This window comes from Neoarthrinium moseri (genome assembly GCF_022829205.1).
Source record: "Neoarthrinium moseri strain CBS 164.80 chromosome Unknown scaffold7_Wmoseri_CBS_16480, whole genome shotgun sequence".
Classification (NCBI taxonomy): Eukaryota; Fungi; Ascomycota; class Sordariomycetes; order Amphisphaeriales; family Apiosporaceae; genus Neoarthrinium; species Neoarthrinium moseri.
Genome location: NW_026055121.1, coordinates 573,356 through 587,034, shown reverse-complemented (window position 1 = coordinate 587,034; position 13,679 = coordinate 573,356). Strand labels below are relative to the sequence as shown.

Here is a 13,679-nt window from a genome sequence, read left to right as displayed (position 1 = left end):
CACCTGGGGCTTCCTCCGGGCGATGGTGCACGAGGCCTTCGGGTCGAGCTGAGGCGGGCGCTAACTCAACGGCAACAACGGCCGGAGGGGACGAAGTGATCGAACAGAGGGGAGAGGAGATGTTCGAACGGAGGGGAGGGTTGAAGGGGAATTTCAAAGAACGGTCAATGGGAGGGGACAGCGCGGCACATCGTAGAGTGCATACAGTACAAATGTAACCTGTTGCGCTCTCGTCTATACGGAGTGCGGACAATAATACAGCACGAGAGCCGGCCAGGCCCGCCAGCCATTGAAAACCGACCCTGCAAGTTTATTATGTACTGAGGCCATGGCCGCCCTGGCCGACCCCAACCCAGCACCCAGCATCAGCATCGACCCCTACCGCTGGCTGTAACTCATGTAGGTAGGTAGGCACTGTATTCATGTGGTTAGACAGATACCTGAAGTACCCGTAGATGCATTCGACACGACCGGGCGTGACATGAGTACGGAGTGCGTACACAATGGGTATCAGCGCTGTCTGTCACTCCCCGTCACTCAAGCCGCATTATCTCCTGCCAGATAGTGCGGCGAACAAGCGGACCCGCAACATGGGTCTTTGATGTCTGATATTCCTTGACATCAGATCATTGTCTCTGTCCGTACCATGGTTGGGGTTCGAGGTACTCCGGGCCTTGACGGACATTGCCCACCCCCAGGTGACGGGAGTATTGGGACCTTGGAACGAAAATAGTGTGGCCACTGGACACTGCTGGAGGCACTAAGCACCCCCTGTAGCGTGGTGGCTGCTAGCGTGGCTAGCACCCAGCACCAGTGCTGATGAGCTAGGATGGGGCCTTTCGACTAGCCGGTTTGAGGTCTCTCGAGGGCTAAGCGCAGGGCTGCTAATACTAGGAATGCCCATTCGGAGGATCCCAGCCGCCCCTTCACACCAATCCTCCCATGGCAGCCGCACTTGTACAGTAGGTTATTGCTATCCAGCGATAAGATCTCATTCGCTCGCTCACTACTACCTCGACAACTGCTGACCAGCTAGCATGGGAACTTGCCGTGCCTCAGCCCATACAGAACGATGACAGACCAGAGCCGGCACAGTACTACTACTAAGAGCCCGATGGCGGCGCTCGTGACGGTTGTGGGCTGCGTGGATCGCGCAGGTGCTTCAGAACTGGAGTGAGATGCTACCACCTTGGCCCCATTGCGCCTTTACGGTGGCCCTGTCCTGCATTTCTCCACGCCGTATTGATGGTAAGCAGAGACTTACTGCATCAAGACTGGTGGGTAAGGGTATCTATCGCTAAGTTATCCCGATCATGATTCATTGATAGCCGACTCCAGGCCCCAGATGGCACTCCATATCTGCCAAATCTGGCCCTGCTTCGCTTACCTTCGTCTGCTACCAGGATACTCTGCTGATCTCTGGGCTAATAATAACAATTATTGTGTTGTTGCAATCCGTAATCTCGATGTCGCATCCAAAGCAGTCTTCCAGGAAGGAGTTTTCATTTGGACGGGTTATGAAAGTCGGCCAGAACCGGTGTACCAGAAGCAATTATTGCTTGCTCGGGTAGGGCCATACACGTTATGCTAGTGACGACCGGCTGCCCGGCTGGCCCGGTAGCTAGCGGCGGGAAGTTAAAGAAAGTATGATCAGGTTGACTGGAGCTGATGGGACTGGCACCTTGGCATCCAAGCAAACTGCTGGATACGCAGTACGACCTGTTCAGAAGTTGCGTCATTGTCCCAGGAACCACGCACATCTTCAGGTCAGCAGCAGACTCGATACCTGGTCGTGGGTGTGTGTTACTCAAGCGGCCCCAAGCACTCCCCAAGCGTGGCCCGAACAGCACCATGCCTTTTGCTGGCGTAAGTGGACGCTGGCCGGTGGCACGCCCAACACAACTTGCCAGTACAACCCATGCTCACACATGTGAGCTTCACACCACAAACCCCATCGTGGGTCCTGTCTGTACAGGGGTGTAGCTAACTTAGTTTAGGATCTATTGGGAGGCAGATGCGGTCCGCTGTGATCTGTCGCCAATCTCACCAGAAGGTGTCGTTTGGCGTCTAATTGGACCCTTATTGGACCTCAATAGCCGACTCAAACTAGCGATGGCCTGGCGACGAACTGTGGCCGATCGTGGCCGAGCTAACTCCAAGCTCAGTTTCTCACACAGAGATCTTGGGTCGATGAGAGCATCGGTTGGTGGAGATACGGGTGTTAGGAACTACTGCAGACGAGATCACTCCTTCACATCTGAGGCCAGGCCTTGATCCAAACGGGTATGTTTAAATCCGGCTATGAACTAATTCGGTCACCCCTGAGTGTCATTATATGAGGATGCTTGACAGGGCCTAAGGGATGCCGTTGGCCTATAGGCGCATGCAGCAGCTGAGCTCGAGGGGCCATGCACCACGCTTCCAACAAGATACGCACTACGTTTTGCGCATTCATTGGTCTTCACAGCAAGTGGCTTTCTATTTGACTTTTCCATGACTATGGGCCGCGTCCTTTCACGTTGATCTTGAACCGCTTAGAGAGCGTCGCTTGTGTTTATTAGACTATGGCAGTGCTAGCCAAGCCGTATCGCTTGCGTGGTCACGAAACTTATTCCTTCAATGGTAGATTATATACACACTTGGTGCACCAATTTAACTGATGGGAGAAGACCCAGGTGCATCGACAACCCCGCCCCCTCCACCAGCCGCCAAGTTCGGGAGATACGGGGATGCCTGTTGCACAGCATGATAGGAGCAGGGAGCTTCTCTACGCGATGCTGGGGGTATTGATTCGAGGTTTTGCCAGGGTACTAGGTAGCAAGTACCATGTTCTTGATCTTGTACTATGGTATGTCGCGTACGACCATGTAACTCCTCTTCTCTGTCTGTTGTTTCACTCTCACTCTTTCTCACTCACATATAAGCACACCGAGATTGAAGCCAGTTCCCGGCCAAGCCCGGTCTGTAGCGTCTTACTTAGGGTATTGCCTCGGTGCTGTTCTGTGCTGCGTGTGATTGCTCGCCTTGTTCGGTCAAGGTCTTGGGCGACCCCTAGACCACAGGCATTAGGTTATCGCTCATGCATTGAAACCCCGACCAGGTCCAACATCACTACGGCCATTCACTTCCTGGAGAAAAAGGTCCAAGCGGGCTTGAAATAATGATCGCGCATCAACTAGACTACTGGCTTCGCCGTCCAGGTTTGGAACAACTGCCCAACACACTCGACGACTCCGTGGTGCTGGTGGTCAAATGAATGCCAGTGGCCATGGACAGCTGCAGGACACCCACGGCTTGTGGGCTGGCAGAGCTGGATGTGAAGATGCGGCCCAGTCACCTTCACGCTTTGCTACCCCATATTCGGCTGAAATAAGACGCCATTAACTTGCCGGACAAGGGCCATGGCGGGGAGGCCCTAGGCTATCTCTCCCTGTAACGACCCTGCCATGGTGGTACAGATGTGTGCCTCTTCTCATACAAGGGTATCCTCAACCAGACAACCGGAGCTTTCGCGATTCCTGCATCCATGCTTGCATGGGCCAATCACTGACTTTCAGGTATGCGGAGAGGTAACGTGCTGTTGGTCCAGTGTTGACCATGCCACTGGCGCTGCAGGTGCTACTTCGCGGCAAGCTGGGCATGCTGTTGGCCCAGAGTTCTCCTTCGTTCGAGACGAGGGCAGCTTGCTAGATGCGTCTCAGATTGACCAATCCGGCTCCGCGTAAAACAGCTCCCAGATGCATGTAATCAACACACACGCTGAAGAGTGAAGGTGGGCTTCAAGTAAGAGCAATCTGCGGGTCGGACCATGCGACGACGCCCGCGATAGCCGTCCCTTTAGCCTGGCTGCAGACTTTGCGCCATTCTGCGGGATGCAGCTTTCCAAGTTGTCCTATATTCATTGCGTATCGTGACGTGACACGACTCGCGCCGTACGCGCCTGTCAAATCAATTCCCGCGGCTTCAATAAAGGTCGCCCCGTCAATACAGTCTAGCCAAAGGAGCATCGTAAACGAGGAGCCTCAGAGAGACGTTTGTATCCCGTCTACCAGCCACTGCCACAAAAATGAGGTCATGGATAGACCACCGGCATATTCGGCATTTGTCGCTCAGTTAGTGAGCTCGGCAGTTTTCCATTATTCTTTTGAGTTCAGTCTTGCATTCAACCTCGTTGCAGGCATCACGGCATTCGCCGTTCGAGTGAATCTCGTCGCATAACTCCTTAAGCCAGCTCGCAATCAGATGAACAAACAAAGACGACCAGAGTAATATTACATGTCATGGCCAGCCCAGAGCAACAGAGCACCAAGGTCAACGAAGGACGGCCGGCCCGAAAGACGGCAAGCCGCAGTTAGAAGTCACGATGTGTCGTACGCCAAGCGGGTCGTCACCACAACGACCCCACGCCAGCAGCCATCCATTGACAGATTTGCCATCACCCATGCATAGCACAGCCGACAATCGCCTAGTCACCTCCCTTAAGCGGACACGAAGGAAGACATATCGCATTCGGCACCGCCGTTGTGTACGTGTGACGTACATTCATATGGTGCTGCGGCTCAACTTGTCACGTTGGACAGCATATGTAAATCATTGTGTCTACTATGCGATCTCCGCAGTCCTTCTGGGCCCTAACAAACCACAGGCCTGTGCGGATCGCGAACTCTACTTCGTCCGATCACCACACAAGGCATGATGAGTTGAGATCATGTATGAATGTTCATATATCGTACAAGCATCAGCCATTAGGCCGTCGTCGAGCCGGCAATGAGGGGATGTTTGAGAGATACATTCACTTGACAGCATCAGTACTAGGCACCAGCTCCGTCCAATAGGATGCTCCCGCAGCTCAAGGCTGCACATCATTGGACCGAGGAATGTCACACTCGCTTCCGGCCGCTTAGGTAGGCTGCCCTGGTTGACCAACGCACACAATGCCGCAGTGCGTCCGGTATAGCCCGCCCGTGCTGGAGGGAGAGCTAGGATAGGTAGTATCCCATGGCATCCCTCCCACTTGGACAACCGGGCATGTTCCGCGCCGTCCCTGACTGGCTCGGCACTGTAACAAGTGCAGTCGAGCAGGCCTTTCATGGGGGCTTCATCCTGATCCACCCGGGCGATCGTACCTGTCAGTCACGTAGATTTCAATGCACTCACCGGGCGCTTCGTCTAGACGCGCAGCTGCAAGGCAGGACGGATTGCTACGCTGGCATGAGCTGAGATTGAAGGCCAGGCTTCTGACGTGTTGCACGGTCAAGGATGATGAAAATTTTGCCGGGTCTCGGTCCTGGCAGGCTTGTTCGGTCAACAAAAGTTGCTCGGGAAAGATTCCCAATGTAGCCTTCTTGACGTGGCGAGATGCCAAGCTTTGGAGCCATGTCCGATCCGTGTTTTGCAAAGCTACGGATGAAGCTAAATTAGTACACACGACAATCCATCATGTTCTTTTTCAAAAGTAAACCCCAGATGATAAAAGGCATTGCGAGGAAGTTGTCTAAATAGCAATGGGGAAAAGCGGTACGATGTTTGTTGAGCGAATTCCCAGCAAGTGGTCCATGCCATTCCGTCTATTTATCCATGCAGAAGGATTTGCCTCCGCACAAGAGAGAAAAAACTTCATGTCGCTGTCGAATAATCCTCCAACCTTAAGTTTCTGGTGAGCTTCGAGCGCCTCATGCGCCGTCTACGAAATTGACAGTACGTTGGTCTTTGCTGTATATTGATCGTTCAACGTTATCTATTTAACCAGCCGTTTTCGTCGAGATCTTCTGCAGTTGACAATCCTGTGTAGGACCCAGTCGACTCCGGTTTGGCATGAAAGATCCGCCCCCAGCGGAAAGTAACAATATGACCAAGCGTATGCTAGTATTATCCGAAGATCTGCTCTGCAGAAAATCGGATCTCAGTGATGATCTGACATACAAGGCAATATCTGATTCAGCATGCTGAATCTAAGTATCGAGATGCCAATTAGCTCTCATATCCGTAACAAACCCAACCGTTGCGTACTACACTGGTTCAATCCATGGCGGAAAGTTACAGCAATCTTGTCTTAATTACGTAGAAACCAACTATTGTGATGTTTGTATTGGCTCTTGTTCAGTTTCACTACTACTACAGAGCTAGTAACTTCTTACGAAATTCTAGCCGAATCTGACAGGATTGATTATTGAATCCCATCATGTCCACAATCGGAAATTTTGCAGGAGGATCATCATCCAGCCTACCTCCTAGATTGCTCCATTGTAGAGGGATACAAGAATGAGCTTTGACTTTGGGAAAGGGTCGTCAGTACACTAATCACGTTCATATTGATTTGTGTTGCATCTGGTATCTCGGGTGGGAAAGTTCGGCCAAATTCGATGGCTTGCAGATTAACTTGTTCCTAATTTATTAAACTTGCCATATACTAAACCACCGTATGTGCCCCCAGTCACCCGATTTCATCGCGGCGACTGGTTCAAGAGGGACATACGTGAAAATCACACTCAGGATGAGAGGGGAGATAGAAACCCACTGCCTGTTATTCCAAAGAGACTGGAATATTATCGGTCCCGAAACTGACCCTTGTTGTCGGAATAACACCAGATTGGGAAAGGCTGTAACTGCACGTCGGCCGCTTTCTGCAGGTCAAAGAATCCTTTGTCCCAACGCGCTATCTGCATCATATCACCCCTCTAGAGGCACTGCGAAGTTGGGAAGACATCCTGTTTGAATTCTCTATTTGGTATTACTACCTATGCTCGTTCCGCCTGAGAACCCAAATCCTTAATGATTATGGACAACATTGTTCCTGCGAGTCCCCAAAACTATGCTGTTACATCTAGGAAAAGACGCTAGAACTGCATGCTTGGACAAAGTATCCAGTAGAGTCCGTAGTGCTTGTTCCATCAGGAGCAGTGATCATGAAGTAACTGCGTGCAACACCACCTCCATTAGCCCAGAGCCACGTCAGCGGAATAGCATCGCCAGCATTCAACGTAACACTGGAAGACCCTCCATAGTACCCAGCACCAGTACGGCTAGCTTGGAAAGCCGTATTAGTATCGTCCCAAGAGCTGTATGCTGCGTCGCCGGTCCAGAGGTAACCCCAGTTGTCAATGTAATCCCGCGAGCTGTAGAAGGTATAAGTTCCGCTCTGCTGGGCAATGAAGAAGCCCTGCAGGAGCAGCGCGGCCTGCGTCTCGAGGAAAGCGGCATGGTCAGAAAGCGTAAGGTACTGTGAGCCACCCGGCCAGTTCGGAGTGCTGAAGGACAGCGATTGGAGAGAACCAGTCCAGTCAGCTGTCAAGGACTTGAAGGCAGTCGAGGTGAAGCCGCTGCTGCTCGAGTCTGCATTATAGGAGTGCGTAAACTTGCTGTAGGCTATACCGTTCGACGCAATAGTTGTTGCCTCTGCGTAGGCAGTAAGGGTCGTTGTGGACTGAGTTGTGATTGTTTCCGTTTGTGTATTTGTTACTGTAGATGTGGTTGTCTCAGTGCTATAATGCGGCTGTCAGTAGTCGAGACTTTCAGCCAGAAACTTTTTGCACTCACGCGGTGACAATTGGTGTCAGGACATCGGTTGAAGTAACGGTGATTGTTCCCGGCACAAGAGTCTGAGTCACAGTCGTAGTAGTGGATGGCGTCGGAATGGACAGGCACGAGCAGGCGGTAGATACAGCAGCTGAAGCCCAGGTGGTGGGAAGGCAAGTCGGCTTTGATGCAACAACGCCGCGTTTCAGTATGGTTCCAACCGGAGTGGAAGCCGTATAGGCGCTATTCAGGCAAGTTAAAGTTGAAGTCGACGTGGTCAAGGTTGTGATATCCGTGATAGTCTATCAAGCAGATCGTTAGAACGGGCATTGCTTTGCCTTACATGGCGAGATATACGTACCTCGGTTACGGTCTCGGTCGTGGTAATGTCGGTAGTTGTCGTGGCCGTGGACGTAGTTGTGGCCGTCGTTGCATCGCCGGTAATTGTTGTCGGGGTTGTGGTGTATACGCTCGAAGGTGTCGCTGTAGCCGTCGCCGTACTGCAAACTACTTAGTCAAATTTCAGATAGTGGTCATCGTAAAATGTGTACTCACTAGGTCAAAGTGGGTATCGACAGATAGCTTGAACAGTAAGAAGTTGCTGCAGCATCTTTTTTGAGTGCTGATATCACTACTACATTGACTTTGCAGAACAATTCATTCAGCAAGACATTTGCAGAGCTGCTTGTTGGCGCAGCAGACACTGCTAACGGTAGCAAAAGGGCAGGGGATGTAAAGAATCGCATGTTTTCGACTCTGGAGATTCGACACACAGGACAAGGCGTGATACCACAGTTCGAATCTACTTTGGCTGATGTGAAACTATGATCACATTGAGGAAGAGCAAGTTTTTATACGTTATATTCACCAGGCCACTATTTCCAGGTATGGTCCATCAAGGCCCAGAACTATCAACAACACGTAATGGAAGCATGGCTTTTGAATCTATTGAAGATTTCGGTCTTGGGCAGCCTCGAAGAAGTAAGCAATCTATCCACCTTTCAGCTGACCTTTTTTGCAACTATGCCTTTGGGATTAATGGAGGCTCTCTGCTCTTTAAGGACGCTGATCCCATTTCAGCTCTCAGCTACCCCTGAATCTTGGCGTGGCGATCGCTAGTAGGAGAAGAGAGTACAGCCTGGATCCATCCAATAAGGTCCTAGAAGTTCTAGATCTGACGTCGAACTCTGCGTTACGTGGCCCCCTCCCGGGGGTCGGACCTGCAATAACTCTCACCTTATTCTCACCGAAACTCCATGCTTCCAATCAACTATGAATTGGGCAGTCTTCCATAAAAACACCAGTTACAAGAAAGGAAATGTTCCTAGTTGTTGAACGAAGGACTTGACCTTCTGATAGGTATCAGTTATCCCTACGTTGATTTCTATTTAATCCAAGTTGGTGTTCCAGAGCCGACCGTGGGGCGTGGACTAGCTTACCGGCAATTTTATTGAACTCCGCAAAACGCGGTAGTTAGAATGTGGAGGCGTTGGGCGTGTGGATTCTGGCGTTCTGGCCCTCGTTCCTGAGCTGGTCTAGCTCGGTTACGTCCGCCTCAAGGGTCGCGACGTGCTAGTACACAACGAGTCCACCTGAAGAGCTGGAAGTTTGCTAATGAAACTCGCATTGAATTGCCATTCAGTATATTTGGGAATGGGCAAGAGATTTTTCCGGCTGCAAACAACGTTCTGTCCCCTGGTATGCCACGCGACGGTTTGAACGCTCTACAGCATGCATAGCTAGCTTGCACCCCTTGGGTAGCCCAAGGATGCTCGCTGGCTATACCAAATTGTATGATACGCACTCGTATACGAGGTCTAAAACGTTCCGGAGCCGTGTGAAGTCAGAGCCTTCGCATGAGCGGCAATACAATCTATCAAATTAGTGTTATGAATTGACCTAACTGCCGACAAAAAACTAATAGGTTGATAAAGAGCTCACTTGTGGAAGGTATAAATACTGAGCTCGGGCTGGTGAGACGTGGTATAGAATTGTGGCTGAGAAATAGTGGCTGTGCTTTTTCGCGTTTCACTTATTTAATTTCCTTCCTTTCCGTAGAATTTAATACACCATCGCACTTTTTGCCTTCATTTTACGACTATCCGGTTTGGCGACCGTCGATTTACACGTCTATTTTGACTATACGAACAATGTACGTTCAATTCGTCGACACTGACGAGGAGGACTGCGTTGGCTGAGGTTGTGTTACTTGGGGAATATGGCCCAGGAGCACCACTCCAGTTCAATACATAATGCCTCATGTTGTTTGACCTTTTCCGATAGGCGGGATCTTTGATTATAAGAGAGACCCTCGATGACAGCAACCTTTTCTCATCGCCAGTAGTGAGATATGCAACATTGATCCCTTATTCCTTTCACACAAGCCGCCGCACATAAGAACCATGCTTCCGTGACCGCGACTGGTTCTTTGTTTAATAAAAGGCATAGAGAATTCATTTCATCACCGAGGCTTTAGACACATCATACTCCTTTCATGACATCAGTCGACGTCTAGAATACCCTACCAGCAGCAAAGGTCGCTATAAACGAAACTCACGTTCAACAAATACATTGTGCATGTAGCTTTCATTGTGAAGGATTTGTGGCCATCGAAGAAGACCTCAGCATAGAGCTTGAAGCTACCAATTTTCACCAGACGTGTGTTTTAGGAAGACTAGGCTTCATCGACACGAGTACATGGCCCACGAACTCCGTTGTTGTTCAGTTCATGGAAGCAGGCGCCTAGGTCTTAGAGCTTCTGGATGTAATTTTAACTAAGTACTCGTATTCGTGTTGATAAAATGAGTGTTTTGAGAGGTCAGCTGGCACTTGTCATCCAGTTCGCAAGTGCATCATTAATTATGCGGAACCAGACTACACAGCGCACTGCTGCTCCGCATGTCAATGAATCTCACGATGCTGTGTCTTGATCGACTCATTCGTAGATGCAGCACTTGAGACTTGAAGCTTATGGAATCTAGATGGGCTATGGCACTCTCTACCACCACTATGCTTTGATGAAGTAGAAAGGCTTTTGGTGACCCTTCGAGAGATCGATATGGTTTCTAAGGTTATTAGAGAAGTCCTCTTAGACGTGAGGCTACTTTAGGGCACCATGGGTCGTTCTCTAGTTCTTCTTTAGAGACGATGGAAATTTAGTTGGCGGATTCTCTGAGAAAAGTCTCAAAGTGTGGATGTACTCAGATATTGGGGGAGAGGGGGGAATCTTCTTAGGGTGAAGCAATTGACGAATCAGGCCCAAAACTAGCAGCCCTTTTCGAGACCACCAGATACAAGTTTGTCCAGCATGGCCCCTGATAACCCTGCCCGAATGCATGTATTATTTTCACTGTTTCAAATTCGAAAATTCGACTTGTCTACTTTCTATTTGTGGCCTGGGATATCAGGAAAGCTAACCGTCACCACGGAAAGCACAGTTGCGACCTGTAGGCTAAGAACCCATATTATCGGCAGGATCTACTTTGCGTCTCTTGCACGCCCCGGACGGTGTTCCGGTGATTTCACGCCCTGTGACTTCAACCACCACCGGGGGTGCACCATTATCGCCGGGACCGGTAAAGGTCATCCTATACAGTCCCTTGACCACGCCGGATACTAGCTGGCCCAGAGCGGTATCTGTCCCTGCTTCACAAGGTTTGTCAGTATGCCTCGCAAATATAGAAGCTCAAAAACTTGAGCTACTGTGAGGCTCGTCTTACCTGCTGTTCTGGTCCTCTTTCTACTTGGAGTTGGAGTGCTCGAAGTCTGTGGGGGGCTGTTCAGAGTGGCAGAAGTGTCAGGCGTCGTCCTATTCTGTCGCTTGCTAAATGATTACGCGGTTCAGTGCCCGTCAAATATTGAGTTTGCGATGCCCCTGTAGCAAGGCTGTATAATCGCCTACAAGAAGTGTTAGAGAAATACTTACGGTGGACGGAAAATTCGACGATTCTCCGTTGTGGGTGTGGTGGTGCTAATCTGGCCAGCAACAGCTCTGCTTCCCGCATTGCTCGTATTTGGGTCAGGCGCAGGCGTGACGGGACCATTCCCGCCGTCCGCTCCGTCATCGTTATCGTCATCATCATCGTCATCGTGGTCATGCGGTGGCTGAGGCGGTGGCCAATTTGTCGTGTCGCAGTATAGTCGAGCAGGTGGATGATTGATGTTTCTAGATGCTGTCTCTGCCGGGAAATGATCCAGTCTCGACTGAATTTGAACGTCCAGGGACGTATTAGGGGGTACTGGAGTGGCGTTTACCCCGTCAACCTTCAATATTCGGGTCGTCCGCACTTGTCGATTTAGGTCCAAGATTTGGTTCCTAAGGATATCGAAGGTGGTTCTGTTTATGCAATGGTGATTGTTGTAATCTTTGACCAACGAATTAGTCGTTGCGACGAAAGCCCTATATGCGTCATGCGACGGCTGCTCTATTGGTACTCTGTTCCGATAGAATCGAATTCGATTTTGACCGACGATACCCGTGGCCCTTTTCCATACGGTATGATGAGCCAGTTGCCGAATAGATGCAAATTCGTTAATGTAACTCGCCAGCCATGTAAAAATGTACGCACCGCGTGACATGGACGCGCGCGACGAGGCATCCTGGCGTGCGTTCACTACATCCAAATTAGCCACTGTTCTTTTGAATGACTCTATGAACACAGAACTCTATTGTCTTTACGAGTGGGACAGGATACCAACATACTGAGCGCAAGAACGTCGCTTTTGTCCATACCATATGCATGCTGAAAATGGTGCTCGAGGCTTTGGTTCAGGTGAAAATGTGCTAGCACCGCATCCTCCTCTAGTCGAGCTTCATGCAATACTACGTTTGCAGGCGCGCCACGTCCATCATAATATGGATTATTACCGTACGCCCCAAAAAAGATAGGATTGCGCGTAGTGCAATGCTGAAGCGCTCGGTCTCGGGCACCATGCCATAGTCGCGACCATTGAAACAAATGCTGGAGTATTTCTTTCTTAGAATGGTCCTGGTAGTTAGGATTATGTTGAAATTCTTTCTTCACCATCTCTTTAAACCAGTCTTGATTGTCATCTTCGATCTCAAAATTCTGCTTGAACGATCTGGCGAGACTGATTAGGTCGTCCAGCTCCCCGAAGATTTCTCGTGCTGCCTGGTTCCCATAAAGGGCACGACCGTTCTTTTCGTGGTCGAAGATATTTCCAATAAAATCTCTTGGGGCCTCTAATTTACGGAGTTCCGCCGCAACTAGCGCCTGTGTTTGGTCAAGATCTTCTGGACAATCCTTCAAAAAGATGAGAACGTTGCGCCCCTTACCGTCCGGGCAAGGGTCGTCCCATCCGTGCCATGGTCGACACTGCCATTGAGAATTCGCATGCGCGATATGGTCCAAATCATCCATTATAATGAAAAATTTCAGCTCTTCAAGCCCTTCAATAAAATAACATTTATTTCTGAAAATTGTTGTGTACGAGGTGCCAACGTACAAGAGCGCCACAGCAAGGCCACGGAAAGTCGAGTCAAGTGCATCAAGAATGCTAAGAAAGAACTCCTGTGAAATTGACCTAATATAAGGAACACTAGGATGTCAGAAAAGACGTATTTCCTTGTTCAGTCGAACGGTTTCGGAACCCGCCTTGTCCTCGAGATTTTCAAAGGTCAAAGCATCCCCGCCCTTGTAAATCATCGGTACATGTCTGGCATCGCAATGGAAACGCTGTATACTGAAGGAAAATACCGCATAATACAAGTGACAAGCCATTAAACTGGAGTGGTGCTCCTGGGCCATATTCCCTAAATAACACAACCTCAATTAACGCAGTTCTCCTCGTTAATACCGACGAATTGAACGTATATTATTCGTATAATTAAAATAGACGTATAAATCGACGGTCGCTAAACCGAATAGTTATAAAATAAAGGCAAAAAGTGCGATGGTATATTAAATTCTATAAAAAGGAAGGAAATTAAATAAATAACACGCGAAAAAGCACAGCCACCATTTCTCAGCCACAATTCTATACCACGTCTCACCAGCCCGAGCTCACCATACTACAGCTCTTTGAAAGGCACATATCACAGTTAACCGTGGCGGTGGTCTTGGCTACCTGGCAGGATTATTCCTAATCAGAGACCCCGAAGAGAAAAGGCTGGTGTAAACACCAATTCCAGTAAATCCAAGGTA

At 49.8% G+C, this 13,679-nt stretch overlaps 2 protein-coding genes across 2 annotated transcripts; both read right to left on the bottom strand.

Moving 5' to 3' along the window:
* Positions 1–6,823: 6,823 nt before the first annotated feature.
* Positions 6,824–8,261, bottom strand: JN550_003124 (uncharacterized protein; the record flags this gene model as incomplete). Its single annotated transcript, XM_049314493.1, has 4 exons — positions 6,824–7,481; positions 7,537–7,817; positions 7,877–8,015; positions 8,071–8,261. 4 exons carry the CDS (start codon positions 8,259–8,261, stop codon positions 6,824–6,826), a joined length of 1,269 nt encoding a protein of 422 aa, XP_049174959.1.
* Positions 8,262–10,966: 2,705 nt separating this feature from the next.
* Positions 10,967–12,871, bottom strand: JN550_003123 (uncharacterized protein; the record flags this gene model as incomplete). Its single annotated transcript, XM_049314492.1, has 5 exons — positions 10,967–11,157; positions 11,235–11,338; positions 11,441–12,128; positions 12,218–12,749; positions 12,812–12,871. 5 exons carry the CDS (start codon positions 12,869–12,871, stop codon positions 10,967–10,969), a joined length of 1,575 nt encoding a protein of 524 aa, XP_049174958.1.
* Between the last annotated feature and the right edge of the window lie 808 nt (positions 12,872–13,679).